Source organism: Danio rerio, chromosome 12 (genome assembly GCF_049306965.1).
Source record: "Danio rerio strain Tuebingen ecotype United States chromosome 12, GRCz12tu, whole genome shotgun sequence".
Lineage (NCBI taxonomy): Eukaryota > Metazoa > Chordata > Actinopteri > Cypriniformes > Danionidae > Danio > Danio rerio.
In genome coordinates this window covers 2,883,930-2,902,543 of record NC_133187.1, presented here as the reverse complement: position 1 = coordinate 2,902,543, position 18,614 = coordinate 2,883,930, and the positions used below count along the sequence as shown (strand labels likewise).

The 18,614-nt window shown below is 38.1% G+C and overlaps 1 protein-coding gene and 1 long non-coding RNA gene across 2 annotated transcripts in view; one reads left to right on the top strand and one right to left on the bottom strand.

Moving 5' to 3' along the window:
• Positions 1-2,036: 2,036 nt before the first annotated feature.
• Positions 2,037-18,614, bottom strand: part of arhgap22b (Rho GTPase activating protein 22b) — a 50,614-nt gene continuing 34,036 nt past the window's right edge. The window contains exons 5-10 of the mRNA XM_678124.11: positions 15,575-15,782; positions 13,792-13,924; positions 11,957-12,030; positions 11,755-11,876; positions 9,379-10,255; positions 2,037-6,077 (exon numbers count right to left, since the gene is read on the bottom strand). Coding sequence (XP_683216.6) covers positions 5,855-6,077; positions 9,379-10,255; positions 11,755-11,876; positions 11,957-12,030; positions 13,792-13,924; positions 15,575-15,782 — 1,637 coding nt within the window. The 3' untranslated portion in view covers positions 2,037-5,854. The remainder of the gene's footprint in view (positions 6,078-9,378; positions 10,256-11,754; positions 11,877-11,956; positions 12,031-13,791; positions 13,925-15,574; positions 15,783-18,614) is intronic.
• LOC141376736 (uncharacterized) lies at positions 5,886-16,063 on the top strand. Its single transcript, XR_012387777.1, has 3 exons — positions 5,886-6,103; positions 13,813-13,944; positions 15,570-16,063. It is a non-coding gene; the product is annotated as an uncharacterized lncRNA (long non-coding RNA).

Genomic DNA, 18,614 nt, shown 5'->3' with positions numbered 1-18,614 from the left:
CCTAGGCTGGTTGGCTGGTTTTAGCTGGTTGAACAGCCTGGTTTAAGAGGGGTTTTGGCCATTGGTCAGGCTGAAAAATAACCAGCTAAATCCAGCTTGGTTTAAGCTGGACATAGCTGGTTTTGGCTGGGCTCCCAGCCTAACCAGCTAAGACCAGGCTGGAAATGGCTGGAAACCAGCCTGGAAATGGCCAAAACCCCTCTAAAACCAGCCTGGTTGACCAGCTAAAACCAGTCAACCAGTCTAGGCTGGTTTAAGCAGTTTTTTCAGTAGGGGGTTTTAGCTTAGCTTAGCATAAATCATAAAAAATTGGTATCTAACTTTTATGAAAAAAGTTTGTATAACTTTCTATTTAAAGCTGTACTAAGGCTGATGGAAATAAAAGTTGCTATTTTATAGGCAGATATTGTGGCATAAGCAAGGACATTTCCTTCACGTAGCCACCCAGCAAACATGCCAGTGTGGGCCCACTGTGGGTAAGTGTGGGTTTACTGTGGGACAGTGTGGGCAAGACAATCCCACAGAAAAACACATGTGGGCCCCATGTGGGGTAGCCCATGCAGGCCCCTAAAATATTTTCCCCTTTGGGACCCACATGGGTTGTTCTGTGGGATTGTCTTGCCCACACTGTCCCACAGTAAACCCACAAAAAAAAAAGCCAAGAACTGGTATTTTTGTATGTATGAATTCACCTTGGTTAAGTGATTGGACTATCTGATATTTACCTCTTTGTTTACTATTAATTCACCTCGTTTAATTTACATATAGGGGTATTATTTACCCCTTTTTTACATTAATTCACATTAGTCAAGGGACCAATAGGGCTATCTGGCATTTTTGTTTACATTAATTCACCTTGTTTAAGGGACCTATAGGTCTAACTGGTATATTTAACTCTTTGTTTACATGAATTCACCATGGTTAAGGGACCTAAAGGGCTAACTGGTGTATTTAATTCTCTGTCTACGTTAATTCACCTTCATTAAGGGACCTATAGGGTTAACTGACATTTTTTACCTCTGTCTACATTAATTCACCTTGGTCAAGGGACCTATAGGGCTAACTGGCATTTTTGTTTACATTAATTTACCTTGTTTAAGGGACCTATAGGGCTAACTGGTATTTATTTACCCTTTTGATTACATTATTTCACCTTGGTTAATGGACCTATAGGGCTAACTGGTATTTATTTACCCTTTCGTTTACATTATTTCACCTTGGTTAATGGACCTATAGGGCTAACTGGTATGTATTTACCCTTTTGTTTACATTTTTTCACCTTAGTTAGTGATCTATTGGACTATACTGATATTTACCCCTTTGTTTACAATAATTCACCTTGGTTAGGGGACCTATAAGGCTAACTGGTATTTATTTTACCCTTTCGTTTACATTATTTCACCTTGGTTAATGGATCTATAGGGCTAACTGGTATTTATTTTACCCTTTCGTTTACATTATTTCACCTTGGTTAATGGATCTATAGGGCTAACTGGTATTTATTTTACCCTTTCGTTTACATTATTTCACCTTGGTTAATGGATCTATAGGGCTAACTGGTATTTATTTACCCTTTCGTTTACATTATTTCACCTTGGTTAATGGATCTATAGGGCTAACTGGTATTTATTTTACCCTTTCGTTTACATTAATTCACCTTGGTTAATGGACCGATAGGGCTAACTGGTATTTATTTACCCTTTCGTTTACATTAATTCACCTTGGTTAATGGACCTACAGTATAGTGCTAACTGGTATTTATTTTACCCTTTCGTTTACATTAATTCACCTTGGTTAATGGACCTACAGTATAGTGCTAACTGGTATTTATTTTACCCTTTCGTTTACATTAATTCACCTTGGTTAATGGACCTATAGGGCTAACTGGTATTTATTTTACCATTTCGTTTACATTAATTCACCTTGGTTAATGGACCTACAGTATAGTGCTAACTGTTACTTATTTACCCTCTTGCAAATTCATAGAAAATAAGACACTTCTGTGTAACCGATGACAAAGCAGACAACAGATCAGGTGCGTTCTTTAAAGTTTACCATTTAATTTAAATCTTTGTGAATAATGACATACCACCAACAGTGACACTTTTCAGCACAGCACACGAGACTAATCCTCATGAATAATCATAGTCTACAATCATAATGATGTATAACATCTTCACATACTCTAAATATGTCCTCTGTAAAAGCTGTCCGTCTAGTAACATCCAACTGGATTGAGTAACCGAAACATGTTGAGCAGCAAAAAAGCAGTTTTGCTTGAGGGCACAGTGGTGATGTCCAGTTTCTGGGTCTCTTCTTCTGGAGATTGAACCTGAAACGATCCTATTAGCAGCCTGGAACAAAAGTCAACCATTAGGCTACACGGCCATCATGCTAATATATAATATATGACCTACTATGCAACAGTTCAGAGAATGAGCCGAGTCTACAAAATCTATAACATTTGATCACTCACTTTAAGAAACATCCACGGAGCATTTCTAGACCTTCTATACACTTAAACCGTGTCAAATAAATTCGATCGACTGACAAAAGTCACAGCGTTGTGTTTTTTGTGTAAATGGGAAGTGGCTTTGACAGTGCACCAAAACATCCGCCATTTTAACCAAGTGAGATCACATTCTCAACACAAGTCACCGTCCCAGCCTCTGTGTTTTTCTCGGGCAGTGGTCTGCTAAATGTACCAATACTGTAAAAAGCTTTTAGTTACTTAAAAAAAGAAAGTTGTCTTAAAGGAACACAACACCTTTTTTTCCAAAATAGGCCTATTTTAAAAACTCCCCAAGAGTTTTGATCATTTAAGCTTGACTCTTTTGCGTTTACATTGTGTACTTACTAGGGATGCCATGGTTCTCAATGTAATATTGAACTGTACGGTACGACCTCCACGGTTCAATTTGCCAGGGTTCAACAATAAGGACTGCCCAATGGCCCGGTGTCAGTGTAAGAGATGCTCGGGACAGTAGACAGAATCGTTACTGGCCCAATCAGGTCACTAAATTTCAATTTGCCTGCTACTATTTATCAATTGCATGCAAATACAGTCTAAGGGTGCTTTCACACCTGTGAATCGATTCAGTTGTTCCGAAACAGAGATTAAAATTGTTACATTGTTGCTCTTTGCTCTTGGAGCGGTTCGCTTTCACACTGCAAAGTTTCTAATCGGACCAAAAGAGCTAAAACAAGTCACGTGCGAGTAAACTCTCCTCACATTGGTCAGAGTGTCAGGGTTTTTTTTGCAGCGTCCCGCTCAGCTGTCAGGAGAGGTGGTGGTTTGGTTGTGATTGACAGGGTGCGCGCGTGACGTGTCTGAGGAGAGACGCGGTGGGGAGGGGTGAGAAGGGTGCGCGACGATGCCTATTTGAGGACTGGGAGAGAGACGCGAGATTACCGGGAGATCATCACTTGTTTGCGGGCATCCGGAGACTCGCGAAACTTCCCGCCCTACTCATAATTCTCTCTTCATATAGCCGTATGCCTATTACATATCCATAAAACACTGTGATATAACCGCGCTCGGATCGGATCGCTTTCTCACTGCAATCGAACCGCTCCAGGGTTCGTTTCAATCGAGCCGAGACCACCTCATTCAAGCAATCTCGGAGCGATTACTTTTTTCGTGGAACAGAGCGCGATTGCCCTGTTCACATATGCCAAATGAACCGTGCTAACTGGGCAAACGAGATACGTTCCGAAACAAAAGTGTAGGTGTGAAAGCACCCTGAGAATCAAGAAACTATTTGTTCTTTTAAGTCTTTGAATGCTGCCTTCTCTGTGAAGTCGTAAACACCATATCTTATCGTTTTCGTATATCTGATTGGATGTTGTAAGCAAGTATTTTTTTTTCCATAACCTGGTAAAAACCAGTACAGCAAAGAGACGGCAACCTGACGTCACATCAAAATATGAGGCTAACAGAAAACGTCTGTTGACATGGGTACAAGACGACGTGGGTTTTGCTTGGTTTGCCGTCACTTTTAAGTCAGTCACTTTTTGTTTTGCAATAAAATACATGCACATTTTCCATACTGCTATATTTTACTGCTATTTTTTTTTAACATTTATAAAATATTTAAATTCTAGATTCACAGACATTTATTTTTGACACATTATTTAAAATATGTGGCTAAGAAATATCAATTCACTTATTTTTTTTGGTGGGGCCAGTGAAAACTTTGGCAGGGCAAGTAAAAATCTGAACCACTGGTCCAGTCAGGCCAGTGGAAATAATCCTTAACGTTGAACCCTGTACGCGCTTGGGAATTGCGGTTTTCACCTTGGTTAAGGGGCCTATATTGCATGAATAAGGTTCCAGATTTAAAATAAAAGTTAGGCTACTTGTAAAATGTTTTTGATTTTTTGTAGTCAGTTGACTTCACATGTCATATTTTGCGTTTTCTTAACATCTTCAATGGGTTATTTCCACAATTTATGATGCCATAGCAGTCAAAATAGATGAGAATATAGACCTTTTTCATGGCTGCTGCATGGAGGGCGCCATAGCGACCAGCGTCTTCCGGTAGAATGCTAAAAACTTCCGTTTACAGCGTGTACAACTGGTAATTTGCGCTCCGAAAATGGGTTTCAATGACGTTTTTAATGGAGAACAGAGTGTTTTTGTGACACAAAACTTAGAAATGTGTCTGTTAAAGCCGTTATAATCTGTCACATGTGGTTCAAGCGCGTCAGAAATACGAGAAAAACGTTCTCCTAGTTCACGTGTCTGCCGTCAGAAATACAGTGTTAGCTCAGCGGCTCTTTAACACACAGAGAGAGAGAGAGAGAGCAAACCAGAGTACTGGCATGAAACTTAACAGGTATGAAAGTCGTGCAATTTACAAAAATGAGCAATAAAAGTCTGTTATTGATCCTCTGCTGCTGATTTGCTGTTCATTCTAATCGCGAGCCGTTTGTGTTTTATTTCGTGTGTTGTATTCACCACGGTTTGTGTTTTTCTGTCATTTTGAAATGACTCTAGCCTATATTTTCACAGTCACAGTTATTAAATCAGTGTGTCAGTGGCACAGTATTGGCTAAGTGTGTGTGTCAAACATTTTGGTGAACTGCATTAGTTTGGGCTGGTTATATATTTGAAATAAAGAGAAAATGTTGACTTTAGTGATGACGAGGCTTCATTTAAACTGCAGAAGATGCCGTCTGACAACGAGGGGAAAACGCCTCACAGCAGCTGCTTTCCATCCTATTAGATCACATTTCTTTAAATGATCAGTCCAGGAGATGCTGCTGATGGACAACAGTATTAGTTCAAAGAGGATAAAAGCAGGTAAAATAGATTAAAACTATTGTTTCAAAGCTGTCCAAATGCGACTGTTTACACGCATCAGCTGCCGACCGGAAGTTCTTTGCATTCTCTTAGCGCATACACGCAAAGCATAATGGGTAATTTTGCGTTCCAAGAAAAAGGTCTATAGTGGCTAAAATTCAGGACCAATGGCAAGTTTTGGACCTTTGTTAGTAGGGAGGGGGGGATAGTTCTTTTTAACCACCCGAACCCCCCTGGCTACAGGCCTGTTAACAGTTCATTTAATGAATAAATCTAAAGCAACAGGTTTACTCACTGTTTTTACGTGAACAGATCTGCTTGTACCTTTTTAGTATTCATTCTGGAATCCTCGAACATGCAAAAGATGCTCTTGTACTTATTTCATCGAATCAGGCTTAAAATACAACAAAGAGTCAATTTTACAGACATAAAGTTGTCGGTATGAATTATGAAGACGCCTGAGTGCTTTTTGAATCAACATTTTGCGTGGTCCTCTTGACTTTGGGTGTGTGTGTGTGTGTGTGTGTGTGTGTGTGTGTTATTTCTGCTTTATATGTCACTGGTGCGGCTTCCGAGAGCCAGGTCTCCCAGCGTGGAGAAGAAGTCCTCCATTTCTTTCTCCAGTAGGCGATTGCGGTTTTCTGCGTCCTCGCGGGCACGTTCAGAGTTTCTGAGTTTGATCTCCAGCATTCGTTTCCGTTTCCTGTCCTGCTCCATCTCCTGCTCAAGTCTCTCCATATGAGCACACAGGGCTGTGTTTGACTCTTCCAGCCTGCAGAGGGCAGAACACATGCATGTGTGAGTGAACAATACATGCATCCCCATCACTACTGAACCAATTAAAAAACAAAACAACATAATATACACAGCTGAAGTCAGAATTATTAGCCCCTTTCGATTTTTTTTTCTTCTTTTTTAAATATTTCGCAAATGATGTTTAACAGAGCAAGGAAATTTTCACAGTATGTCTGATAATATTTTTTCTTCTGGGGAAAGTCTTATTTGTTTTATTTCGGCTAGAATAAAAGCAGTTTTAAATTTTTTAAACACCATTTTAAGGTCAATATTATTAGCCCCTTTAGGCTATATTTTTTCTCGATAATCCACAGAACAAACCATCGTTATACAATAAGCCTAATTACCCTAACCTGCCTAGTTAACCTAATTACCCTAATTAAGCCTTTAAATGCCACTTTAAGCTGTGTAGAAGTGTCTTGAGGAATATCTAGTCAAATTTTATGTGCTGTCATCATGGCAAAGCTAAAATATATCAGTTATTAGAAATTAGTTATTAAAACTATTACGTTTAGAAATATGTTGAAAATTTTTTCTCTCCGTTTAAAATTGGGGGAAAAAATAAACAGGGGGACTAATAATTCTGACTTTAACTGTATATGCCTAATAAAACTGATGCAAACATATGGGTTATTTAGATTATTGCATATTATTATTATTATTATTATTATTATTTTTGCTGATTTTTTTATTTATTAAGTTAATAAATACCACTGTCTTCCTAATAGGGCTCTGTTTTTTTAAATTTACTAGGTATTTACAGTGGTGTAAAGTAACTAATTACAAATACTCAAACTACTGTAATTGAGTAGTTTTTCTCAGGAATTGTAATTTAGTTAGTAGTTCTACTTTTACTTTCCCTTCAGTACATTTTTAGTCTGTATTGGTACTTTTACTCCACTGTTTTCCTTCAACCTGCAGTCACTACTTTATTTTTTCCCATCTATGAGGATTATAAATATCAGTCCTGTGATTCCTGTCCATTCAAATCTATACAGAAGGTAAATCGCATCATCATGAACTACCTCCAGGCATGGGTGATTTATAATTACAGCAAACTGTTTGGAAGCATTAAAAGTTTCCAAGAGGATGTCCAAAATCTTTACACGCATTGACCCAGAGTCTGTTTAGATGCAGGTCACTGATGAGAAGATGACGGATGTTTACTGTACCATCTCAGAAATAAAGGTACATGAGCTGGTACCTTTTTCAAAAGGTACACATTTGTACTTGAAGGGTCCATATCAGTACGTCAAAAGTAAATATTAAAACCAACAAATTTTAATAGGAACACTTTTGTACTTTTTAGGTACCAATATGTACCTTTGAGGTATTAAAATTGACCTTTTAGGTACAAATGCGTACCTTTCGAAAAGGTACCACCCCAGTGACAGCTCAGGTACCTTTATTTCTGAGAGTGTATGATGACCATAATGGCTTTAAACACCCAGCAGGCACAAGACGGCAATATGGCATTAGATTGACGTTGTACCTCAGCATCCTGGGGACTTTGTGTTTTGTTTGGAAATGAAAATCGGTTTGACGTCAGAACTCAACGTCAGGCTGACCGCACTCTCAGAAATAAAGGTACGAGAGCTGTCACTGGTGTGGTACCTTTTGAAAAGGTAAAAAGGTACAATTTGTAATGAAAAGGTTCATATTAATACCTTAAGGGTACATATCGTAAGTGGAAAGTCTCTGAGAGGAACCCGAATCTCTTGAACGTTCCCCAGAAGAGGTGCGCCGGTGTCCACGGAGTGAAGAGAGTCCATTCATGAGCCAATTCCCACTTGAGGACACGTCCACCGCGGATCCACTCACTTTAGCAGACTGCGGTCTTGGAGAAGAGCCTTTATTAAACGTATATTTCCACCCTGGAAGAGTCTTAGGCTGTTTACTAGGACTCACAGCCGTCTCTCCTTTTCCCTAAGGCATCATTTTGGATGTGGAAACGCCGTCCACTGACGAGGCACTGCTGCTTGACGTTGTACCTCAGCATCCTGGGGACGTTGTGTTTTGTTTGGAAATGAAAATCGGTTTGACGTCAGAACTCAACGTCAGGCCGACAGCACTCTCAGAAATAAAGGTACGAGAGCTGCCACTGGTGTGGTACCTTTTCAAAAGGTAAAAAAGGTGCAATTTGTAACGAAAAGGTTCATATTAATACCTTAAGGGTACATATCGTAAGTGGAAAGTCTCTGAGAGGAACCCGAATCTCTTGAACGTTCCCTAGAGTGGTGCGCCGGTGTCCACGGAGTGAAGAGAGTCCATTCATGAGCCAATTCCCACTTAAGGACACGTCCACCGCGGATCCACTCACTTTAGCAGACTGCGGTCTTGGAGAAGAGCCTTTATTAAACGTATATTTCCACCCTGGAAGAGTCTTAGGCTGTTTACTAGGACTCACAGCCGTCTCTCCTTTTCCCTAAGGCATCATTTTGGATGTGGAAACGCCGTCCACTGACGAGGCACTGCTGCTTGACGTTGTACCTCAGCATCCTGGGGACGTTGTGTTTTGTTTGGAAATGAAAATCGGTTTGACGTCAGAACTCAACGTCAGGCCGACAGCACTCTCAGAAATAAAGGTACGGGAGCTGTTACTGGTGTGGTACCTTTTCAAAAGGTAAAAAAGGTGCAATTTGTAACGAAAAGGTTCATATTAATACCTTAAGGGTACATATTAGTACCTAAAAAGTACAAAAGTGTTCCTCTTAAATTTTCTAGGTACTAATATATACTTCCAAGGTACCAATATGGACCCTTTAAGTACAAATGTGTACCAAAGGTACAAAGGTACCACCCCAGTGACAGCTCACGTACCTTTATTTCTGAGAGTGAGCAATGTCCAACAGCCAAACTAAAATCAACGTCAGCTTGACGTTGTGTGGACATTACCACTATGATGCCTATCAGATGATGGATTTAGGTTGCCTACTTGATGAATAAATGTCAATATGATGATGGTTTAAGATGCTGGATTTTGGTCAGAGGCAAACGTAATGAATTAATCTGCATATGTAATTGACAGTTATGGACATCGTGGAAGCACATTTCAAGGTGTTTTGAGTAAAACAAGAAAAAAAAGTAAACCCCTGCCATGAAAATATATGCAAATATATGATTATAATAACATAAATCAACATTATTACATAACATTACCTTGAAATATTATTATTAGTACGACTAATTGCAATTATTCGCTTGACAGCACTACTGATATTACTAATATACTTTATTAAAACAATGAAACTGCACTCATTCACAAACAGCCGCCTTACTTTTTAATCCTAGATTCATACGTCTGTTTCTGCGCTCTCAGCTCCTCTTTCAGCTCAGCCACGACATTGACCAGAGATGATGTACTTTCATCAGCATCTTCATCCACAACTCTAATAAGCGGTGCTGCGGCGTTCCCATTATCACTTCTAAACAAACCACTGGCTCGGTGCTCCACTGAACTGTCCTCTTGTCCAGTAGACTTGGTTTCATCATCAGTGGTGCGCTCCTCTAGAACACTAGGCTCCGTCTGCGGCCCGTCTTCAGTTCCCAAAGGATCACTTCCAGAGTCTGGGACTGAAATCTCACACGATGAGCTGGACCACGGCGTGCTGTCCATACTCAATACACTACCCAGACTGGACGAAGACGTGACGTTATCGTAAGTGGAAAGTCTCTGAGAGGAACCCGAATCTCTTGAACGTTCCCCAGAAGAGGTGCGCCGGTGTCCACGGAGTGAAGAGAGTCCATTCATGAGCCAGTTCCCACTTGAGGACACGTCCACCGCGGATCCACTGACTTTAGCAGACTGCGGTCTTGGAGAGGAGCCTTTATTAAACGTATATTTCCACCCTGGAAGAGTCTTAGGCTGTTTACTAGGACTCACAGCCGTCTCTCCTTTTCCCTGAGGCATCGTTTTGGATGTGGAAACGCCGTCCACTGACGAGGCACTGCTGCTGGAAGGGTCATTTTTGGCTGTCGGTGGGCCGGTGGTGTTCAGATCCTCTTCGGAGATCCAGTCGACAAGGGTGGAGGGTTGATTTTGCTGCTGGTTTTGGTCTTCTGTCTGAGTCTGAGAGGCTTCGGAGTCTTTTTCGGTGTATAGGCGATCATGCTCGCTTATGAGCACCGTCATGAGATGCTGAACCAGAGAGGTGCCTGGAAAACACACATATGTTAAAAACGGCTTGACATTAAAGGCTGACTGAAGGCACAGAAATTAGAGGGTCCGTTAAATGGCATAACATATTTTTGCCGATAAATTTTCAGTGGCCAAAAATTTGGTACATCTCTAATACCAACACACTTTTCGATTCCTATTGTTGCACATTTCTGCTGTGTGATTGGCTCTTAGATCAACATAGATAATACAAGTCCAGAGCTGATCATTGTTATTGACGTAAATTGTATCATGATTCGATAAAATATCATTTATTGGCCCAGCCCTACTCTGTGTCGAGTTTCTTCGCGGGTGTTTTGTTTTTTTCTAAACACTATCTTAATGTACAAGTAGCTCAATCTTGCTCATTTAGAGGCAGAAACCGACTGATGTGCATAAACTTTAATCATAAGGTAAACACAAAACAAAAGTTTCCATCTGGAGCGCCTCCACAGGACTTGACGCATGTAAACACTCGCTCCATCAGGCTTGTGGCTCTCAGCACTGCACACACTCATCACCGCTACCAAGCCGACCCATCACAGAGCTTGCACTAGTAAGATTTTTCAAGAGGTGCGCGTCAGTGTTAGATGCAGCTTACTCATATGTGGTGTTATGGTGAGCTATTTTTAGAACAGGCCTGCGGGCAACTCATGTGAACCTGGCGGGCTACCATGTTGGTGACCCCTGGAGTATAAACTAACCTGAGCATTATTCAGACACAAGATGGCGCCAAACAGTCAAAAATACTCAGCTGACAGAAATGAACCTAGCTGATGGAGTATACACTAACCTGCGCATTATTCAGACACAAGATGGCGCCAAACAGTCGAAAACACAAAGCTGACAGAAACTAAAACAGCTGATGGAGTATACACTAACCTGCGCATTATTCAGACACAAGATGGCGCCAAACAGTCAACAACACAAAGCTGACAGAAATGAAAACAGCTGATGGAGTATACACTAACCTGCGCATTATTCAGACACAAGATGGTGCCAAACAGTCAAAAAAGTAACTTGTAGCACACTAGCTTATAAATATCCTTAAAACTAACATACTTATAACATCTGAAAAGCATATTTTAAGCCAATAACCTGTCCCTCGGGTGTCTGTTTTTGAAGCGTCTTTTACAAAGCATGTCATGATTTTGCCAAGTATGATACGATCCTGGAATTAAAATCTATGTTGATCCTGGAACATCAATTCTGTTGGAAAATGTAATCCATATCTATCCCCTCCCCCTAAACCCAACCATAACTGTAAATTATTCCCAGAATCAGAGGGGAATAATAGTTGGATAACAATCATGTAGAAGTTCATAAATCTAACCATAAGCCTAAACTTTACATAAATGTGTTCCTTAATTCTGATTGGCTGATATGAGTGCTGTTCCAGGATCAACATATATGTAAATCCAAGAACATGTCCTACTTACTGAAATCAGGTTTGCGCTTTTACAAAGCAGTAGGTTTAATTTAATTATTTAAAGCTTACCTTCCATAATAGCTACTGGATCCTCCATTTTAGGGCGAAGCATATTTGGTCCAAACACGGTGGCCAAGTTCTGCACACCCATTTTATTTTCATGTGAGTGAGACTGCACTTCATCCAGAAATCTGCAAGGAGCTCACTTTCAGCACTGAACCAGCAAAATGACTCGATAGAAATGTGTCTAAAATGATGTTGTTGGACTTACTTGCATATATACTTCAGAAGGTTGAAATTGGCAGCTGGAAGCGTCATCACGAGCTTCCCTAATTCCTGTATTCCCTGTGGAAACATAAATCCAGTGAAGCAACTAAACTCTTTCTTGTTTCAAGTGAAAATAATGGTGTTTTTTACAGAGAATGAGCCTTCAGTAAGTGTTAAAAGTGTTTGAAGTTGATTTTAATATAGGAATTAGTAGCTTCACGCATCTTCTGAATCTGTGCATCTCGTCATGTCAGCTGTGAAATATGTGGGAGGAATATTGGCCAGCAAACTGCATCCTGACTGTGACAGATTTCTGTTTTACGAGCTCATAAATATGCATTTTGATTTGAAGTGCTGAAATATTGTGCACTAATTCTAACACACACAGCTCAATACAAAACTAATTCAACAAACGAGTACAGGTCAGAGCAGATCTGTCCATTCGTTTTCTTGTCGGCTTAGTCCCTTTATAAATCCAGGGTTGCCACAGCGGAATGAACCGCCAACTTATCCAGCAAGTTTTTTACTGCCCTTCCAGCCGCAACCCATCTCTGGGAAACATCCACACACTCATACACTACGGACAATTTAGCCTACCCCATTCACCTGTACCGCATGTGTTTGGACTGTGGGGGGAACCGGAGCACCCGGAGGAAACCCACGCGAAGGCAGGGAGAACATGCAAACTCCTCACAGAAACACCAACTGAGCCGAGGTTCGAACCAGCGACCTTCTTGCTGTGACCTTCTTGCTTCTCGCCACTGCTTCGCCCTTCATTTGATATATTTAAGGCAATTATTATTAGTGTGTTCATCATTACAAACCAGCTTCAAACTAATGACAATTTGTAACGTAATGTTAAGCTGGGTTGCCAGGTCTGCCTTACAAAAGTAGTTCAACGATATTAGTTCAAATATTAAAAAGCAACATATGGCATCCCCATACATTAAAAAGCATTTAATTCTTTCTGTTATTTTTATACATTTATTTTAATGTAAAAATCACATAAAAATGTGGACCTGGCAACCCTGTATTATTCTCATGTACTTTAAAAATGTAGCTTGTGAAAATAGAAAAGTTTCATGTTCGTCTTATGTTTAAAATGGTTTCTTTTAAAATAGTTTTTTTTTTTTTTTACAAAAAAATAACTTAAAAACTATTGCTCTATTTTAGTTTTAATATAAGACAACATATAACTTAATGTGGCGAGGCAGTGGCGCAGTAGGTAGCAAGAAGGTCGCTGGGTCGAGCCTCGGCTCAGTTGGCGTTTCTGTGTGGAGTTTGCATGTTCTCCCTGCCTTCGCATGGGTTTCCTCCGGGTGCTCCGGTTTCCCCCACAGTCCAAAGACATGCGGTACAGGTGAATTGGGTAGGCTAAATTGTCCGTAGTGTATGAGTGTGTGTGAATGTGTGTGTAGATGTTTCCCAGAGATGGGTTGCGGCTGGAAGGGCATTTTCTGTGTAAAAACTTGCTGGATAAGTTGGCGGTTCATTCCGCTGTGGCGACCCCAGAGTAATAAAGGGACTATAGATAGATAGATCATAACAAGAACTGCTGCTTAATTGAATGCATGTAATAGCGACACCCGGTGGTTATTTATTGAATTACGTTCATTTCTGTATAGCGGGCCAGATTCTATTAACATTTTTAAAATGTTCATAAAAGTCACTTTTCCAATGGTTTTAAGGTAAAAGTTGTCAGAAGGAAGATCAAGATCTCATAATGCAATTCTAAAGCAGAAATAAGGCAGAAATCCCTACATATGGAAAACTGCTTATTTACACTTTTTTTTTTTTTAGTGTATCCTCAAGTGTTTTGAATGTCATGTGTTCACTAACCTCCTCCTCATCTTTGGTCAGGAGCTGAGCGCAGGTGAGGAAATCTTCATATTTGCAGAAGGGAACCACTGGTTCTGGAAGCTCCCTGAGATACAGCTTCAGCAGGGAAGCCACAGTGTGGACGTCAGTGTTACTAAAGACAGCAATGGCAGTGTTAGTGCACTCAAAAAATGCTGCTTGTTCAAACTACTTATTTAAAATGCGCTGAAACAACACAAATCTTGAGATTTTTTGAGATCCACCTAAATTTGTACTGTTAACTTAATCGATTTGCATTGGGACCACTTGAACAATTAGTTGAATGGAACCCTGTGTGCACAGTCCGAGATGCTTATTCACACCCTGCAACCCCTGGATTCCAACATCCTTTACTATCCTATCCCACTATCATCCTGTTTAAATATTTGACTGTAATATTTTTTTTATTCTGTCCCTGCAAAATACACCAAAAAAAATAAATAAATAAAAATAAATATATATATATATATATATATATATATATATATATATATATATATATATATATATATATATATATATATATATATATATATATATATATATATATATATATATATATAATTAATTAAATAAAATAACAAAAACATATTAAAAATTAAATAAATGAGAAATATATTGTAGAGGACTTAAATTTCAAAATATGAAACAAAAATCCTGTAATAAAACATATTAATATCCTGCTTTTTTGACATATCATCTCTCTAATTGACACTAATAATGTCACTAATTCTTCTTTTAACATTTTTAATCTTGGGGAAAAATGTCCATGAAGGAATTAATTAGGAGTTAATTAGGAGTTTCTACAGATTTAGGTAGGTTGAGCATAACATGATACAGTTTTCTCTCCAAAAAAAAAAAACCTCAAGAATTGTGCTGTTTTGACTTATTTTAAATAAGTAGATTGAACAAACAGCAAACATTCCCTCCATTAAAAACATGCGTCTATCCTATGCATTCTCCAAATCAGTAAATTCAAGAAAGCATATGACTGTTGGAAATGCTCCATTATCAATAAGAGATGCTGGATATTATGATTATCCCTTATTTTTACATCCCAATGTTGATGAGTATGTTTATCTATTTCATGGTTATGCTCAGGCGACGCAGTGGCGCAGTAGGAAGTTCACTGGTTTAAGCCTCGGCTGGGTCAGTTGGCTTTTCTGTGTGAAGTTTGCATGTTCTCCCTGTGTTTGCATGGGTTTCCTCCGGGTGCTTCGGTTTCCCCCATACTCCAAAGACATACGGTATAGGTGAATTGGGTAGGCTAAATTGTCCGTAGTGTGTGTGAATGAGTGTGTGTGGGTGTTTCCCAGTACTGGGATGCAGCTGGAAGGGCATCAGCTGCCTAAAAACATATGCTGGATAAGTTGGCGGTTCATTCCGCTGTGGCGATTAATAAAGGTACTAAGCGGGGGAAAAAAAATGAATGAATGAATGATTATGCTCAGTATACTGTAAAAATTCTTGCAGCTTAGTTTTTTTTTTGTTAAATCAAATACAATTTTCTATAGTCATCTCAACTTCAATTAAACGGACTCAAAATATTAAGTTCAACTTTAGCAAAATTAGATGAAACCTGAATAACTCAATAAAATGAGCTAACGTAGCACTAAAAAAACATTTGTTGTCATGACTTTTGTTTGTGTATATATATATATATATATATATATATATATATATATATATATATATATATATATATATATATATATATATATATATATATATATATWTTTTTTTTTTTTTTTTTTTTACAGTGTACCTGTCAAACTGAGGTTTATCTCCGCAGTCGAAGGCCTCCTGGAGCTCCTTCACGAGGTTGGCTTGTCCTGGCATCCGGAAAAGTCCTTCTTCATCAAGGCCCTGTTCTCTGATGAAGTCCACACACTGCTCCACTAAGAGAGGGGCCAGTCGAGGACCAAACTTTCTCTCATACTGTACGGTGTCTTCCAAACGCTGCCCAAATATACCTGTGGAGATGCAGCAGTTCAGTAGCGGGCAAAACACACTGATGGGAATCCATACAAAAAATGTATTACACTATAATATAATGCTGGGTTTCACACAGTCGATTTGTGTCAGGACTACATTGAGGAATTAATGTATTAGTTTTTACAGATTTAAGTCGATATGAGTTGTGTTGTTTCTATTCATTTTAAATAAGTAGTTTGAACAAACGGCAAACATCATTCATTGTAAAAATAGCTGGGTTCCACAATTTAAGTGGATTAAACAAAACTTGGGTGACATGATGGCTCAGTGGTTAGCACTGTCACTTTAAAGCAAAAAGGTCGCTGAATGGAGTCCCTGCTGGTTCAGTTGGTATACTTCTGTGCGGAGTTTGCAAGTTCTCCCCGTGTTGGGTTTCCTCCGGGTTAATTCTCAGAAGACATTCACTATAGAGGAATTAGACAAACTAAATAGGCTGTATAGTGCATGAGTGTGTATATGGATGTTTCCCATTACTAGGTTGATATATAAGACATTATTAATTAAGTAATAAATTAATACTATATTTATTATATGTCTTAAAGGTTCCTACAAAATAATGTTCTTTGTTGGCATTTATGATTTTAGAAGGGATATTTAACATCCACTAAAGCTTTACAATCCACTCTTTAGGTACTTTAGTGTGGTAATTATTAAATTTTAATAATATAAATCGTCTTTATATTACTAATATGTTCTTCAAACATGCACACAGGTGTTTCTTTTAAAAATAGCCATGCCATTTAGATTTTTAATATTTTCTTTACACAGAAAGAAGTTGTTGTTTTAAGAACCCCAAAATAATAAGTATTTTTCATGACATCCCTGCAAAAGTTATTCATTTAAACGATTAGTGTAGGCTACCATGTTAAGTTACTGGTTAAATACCAGTACTTTGATTGTTTTAGGTTTTAAGTATGCCCCCCCAATATATGAGAACAGTGTTGATTCAGCTCATTTTAAGTGTATAGTTTTTTATATTGTACTTTGATATCTAAAACATTGTTAAATCGATTGATTGGCATTATTAATTTGGTAATAAATTGATACTATAATGATTACATGTCTTAAAGATAAAAATGAATGTCCTTTGTTGGCATTTATGAAGCGTATTTAACATCTACTAACGCTTTACAATCCACAAAAGATGCTTGAGGTACTTTAAGGTGTCTTCATATTATTAAATTGTTCCATGTTTCTTTTAAAAAGAGCCACGCCATTTAGATTATTAACATTTTCTATACACAGAGAGAAGTTGTTGTTTTAAGAACCCCAAACAATAAGTATTTTTCATGACATCCCTGCAAAAGTCCTTTATTTAGAAGAGTAAAGAGCAAGCTACCATATTAAGTACCTGGTTGTTTTAGGTTATAAGGAGTATCATGGCACTACTGTTGTACATATTGGATAAAATATATTAATTTGAGTCATAAGGCGTTCATTTTTCAATAGTTTTTCTCTTAATTCTCATCACACCTTTTCAGATACTCATTTAACCAAACTAGTTCTTTGTAATGATGCCATTTTATTTGATTTAAATGTTTTCAGAAATGTTTAATCTGCATATGTAGGCTAATGGCCAGTTATTGTAATTTCGGAAGTGCATTTAAAGGCAAAAAGTATTATAATGGCCTGTGTATTATTCATTATTTGAATAATTTGTTGCACAATATACACCCTTTGGCAGATATGTCGACACCTTGACATTGCAAAGGCTACAAATAGAGGTAAAGTTGGTTTCATATGTTCACATTCGTTCATTTAGCAGCTTATTTTATTGTTTACCGTGTTACCTTGAATATTCAATCTGAATTATCATGCAAGTATGACTTCTAAACAACATTAACACTATCTAATTCACTGTGAACAATGTTGTACTTTAATAGTCATTGGCTGCTAATATGATTTCACTATTTAGAGTTTGCAAATAATAGCTACTTTTCTGAAATTATATTATTAAGGAGAATGCTGAATATCCGAATATAAAAGCAACTTTATCTCTATAGGCTACTAAAACGTATTTCTGATAAAATAATCAACGTTCTTGCGTAACATTTATTAGAAATATTATTATTAACACGTGACTGGTCGCTTCCTGTTGTCTGACGGACCTGCTTTACTCCAAACGAACGTAAAGGAAATAGTCACAATTACGAAGGCCACTAGATTGTTTAAAAGTAAAGACAATAAACAAGTAGCCTAGTCATTTTCACGAATATCTTCTGTTTTCCTCGACCTCCTGTTGGAGCAACTATTGCATGCAGATTTTCTCAGGTAAGTTAAGCCGTTGTTTTGTTTGTGGTATATTCCCGCGAATTGATGTGGCGTTTTATCGGCAACAAAACATAAATGTATAATTAATACATATATATCGTCAAAAAGCTTATTAAAAAGTTAATTAATCTAAATTTAGTTTGTTTTACATTCGGTCTGAAATCACATTGAAGTTCAGTATTACCATTAGCCCACTTCAAAACAACATTAGCACCATTTAATTGAACACTTGTAGTTTGATAGTCCGCTGCTAATATTATTTTCCTTATTAGAATTTGCAAATAATACGTTTCTGAAATAATAATAGGCCTATTAAAGAGAAAGGCTGAATGTGCGAATATAAAACCAAGTTTACCCCAATATTTAAATACCAATCTAATTAAATTTCTTGTTGTCAGTAGTTCAGTAGACTGAATGTTCCCGCCAATATCGACACCACGGTAAGAAAATCTCAATATCTTGTTAATGTTTGTCAAAATATAACTTCAACATGTTTTAATAATTTTACTGAGGTCAAGACACATTTTTGAGTGACCATA